At 61.0% G+C, this 1,762-nt stretch overlaps 1 protein-coding gene across 1 annotated transcript in view; it reads right to left on the bottom strand.

Moving 5' to 3' along the window:
* The window catches only part of RADIL (Rap associating with DIL domain), an 81,424-nt gene that overhangs the window by 17,198 nt on the left and 62,464 nt on the right, over positions 1 to 1,762 (bottom strand). Inside the window, exon 4 of the mRNA XM_077758841.1 lies at positions 1 to 289. This exon is cut by the window's left edge and continues 365 nt beyond it. Within this exon, the coding sequence (XP_077614967.1) occupies positions 1 to 289 (289 nt within the window). The remainder of the gene's footprint in view (positions 290 to 1,762) is intronic.

Here is a 1,762-nt window from a genome sequence, read left to right as displayed (position 1 = left end):
GGTCCTTGAACAGCAGCAGGTAGTAGAGGCCGAGGGAGAGCAGGTCCCCGTGGCGCAGCACCACGGCCCGGCCCCCCACCTCCGAGAAGTTGACGGAAACAGGTGCGCCGGCGACGGGCTCCAGGACCAGCTTGCTCTCCGCCTGCTCCGGGCCTGGAGGCCGGTGCCTGCGGATGGTGCAGTGCAAGGGCAGGATGTCTGGGGCCGAGAGGCTGACGCTGGGCTTGCTGGAAGGGGTCCTCTGGCCCACCGTGTGCTGCTCCCGGTTAAGCAGGTACACCAGGCTGTCCTGAAATGCAGACACAAGATCTCAGGGGTGGGACACCCTCGGGCAAGTCAACGAGAAGAACTGAAAAGGTGATCTGGCTCCCCGTTACCTAAGCCCTGGGGCCAGGACTGCCATCCTGAGCCACCCCTGCCCTGGAGCCCTTCCCACCCTGCTGCTTGCCCCATGCCTGCCCCACACTGGGCACCCATGGTCCCCAGGGGAGGAGGGCTTCCCAGAGGAGCCTCCGCGGCACACTGGACACCCAGGGTTGACTCCAGCTATACGATGCCAGAGGCCAGACAGGGGCTGGGCTGGGCACACACACTGGTTTCCAGGCACATGCCACCAGGCCCCGGGGTGACCCATGCCAAGCTGTGCACAAGCACCCTCCTCTGGGGCTCCGGCTAAGCAAGGGCCGACGATGCCTCAGGAGATAAAACAGGGATAGCCTCCCCCACAAACCTAATGCAATGCAACGAAACCATAAGAAAAACTCCCCAAGAAAAAACTCGAGTCTGTTTCCCGAGCACTGCGTCTTACAGGATGCCAACCTAAGGAGTGAGTCGGCACCTAGAGGGACTCGTGAGAGCTGGCCCTTGCCAGTCTGCACCACCACAGGCCCCCGACGCTGGCCTGAATGTAAGCGATGACCACCAGGCATGCCCTCAACTTAACTTCCCCCCATTTACAGGCTAAAAATCACAGCCAGGGTAGACACTTGACAGGCAGTGTATGGAAAAGTGGGACCCGAAGTATGCGGTTGCCAAGAAAACCCTCACCTACAAGGTTAGCCGCCACCCTTTCCCTACCGAAGTTTCTTGAGGAAACTCTGCCTGACCTCTTGGTGCAGAGTCTCCACCCCGGAATGGCCTCGCCTGGACCCTCATCCAGCCTCTTGTCAATTCCTATCACTCAGACAACGCAAGGCCCANGGGGAAAGGGGGTGGAGGGGTCTCAGCACATCAGCACTAACAAGAGAACAGGGAAGGAAAAGCTGAGGTGACACAGAAGCTTCCAAGGGCCACACCCCTCTGGCCAAGGGCTCCGGCAGAAGTGGTGGGAAATGCTGGAGGGTGGGGGGCAGAGGAGGCTCCCTGCTGTACACTTGAGGCTGTGCACCACGGGAACTGCTGGCCAAGCATCCGCCATCGTCTGGACAAGTGGGCAGACCTGTGTCCGGGACCCCAAAGCCAGGGCAGGTCATGGCCCGAGATGCCATCTGGAAGGTGGCAGACATTTCTCTGAAAAGGAGCCCAGTACCGGGTGAGCCCTCTCCCCTGCTGCATCCTCCTGGAGCCTGGACATAGAATGCTCCGGAAACAAAGCACAGGGGAAGCCCCCACTTCTTCCAGAAACTAGGATGGGCCCGCGTGGTGGTCCCCACCACCCCATTTCTCCAGCCTCCTCATCCCCAGAGCGACTGTAGCCACAGGAGTGCACAGCTGACACGGCTAACGGCCAGCGGAGGCCATCTGCGGTAAGGCGCTCCTGGTC

Source organism: Crocuta crocuta, unplaced genomic scaffold (genome assembly GCF_008692635.1).
Source record: "Crocuta crocuta isolate KB4526 unplaced genomic scaffold, BGI_CrCroc_1.0 scaffold273, whole genome shotgun sequence".
In the NCBI taxonomy this organism is placed as follows: Eukaryota; Metazoa; Chordata; class Mammalia; order Carnivora; family Hyaenidae; genus Crocuta; species Crocuta crocuta.
Note: the sequence above shows the minus strand (reverse complement) of the source record. Positions and strands in the feature narration are given on the sequence as shown.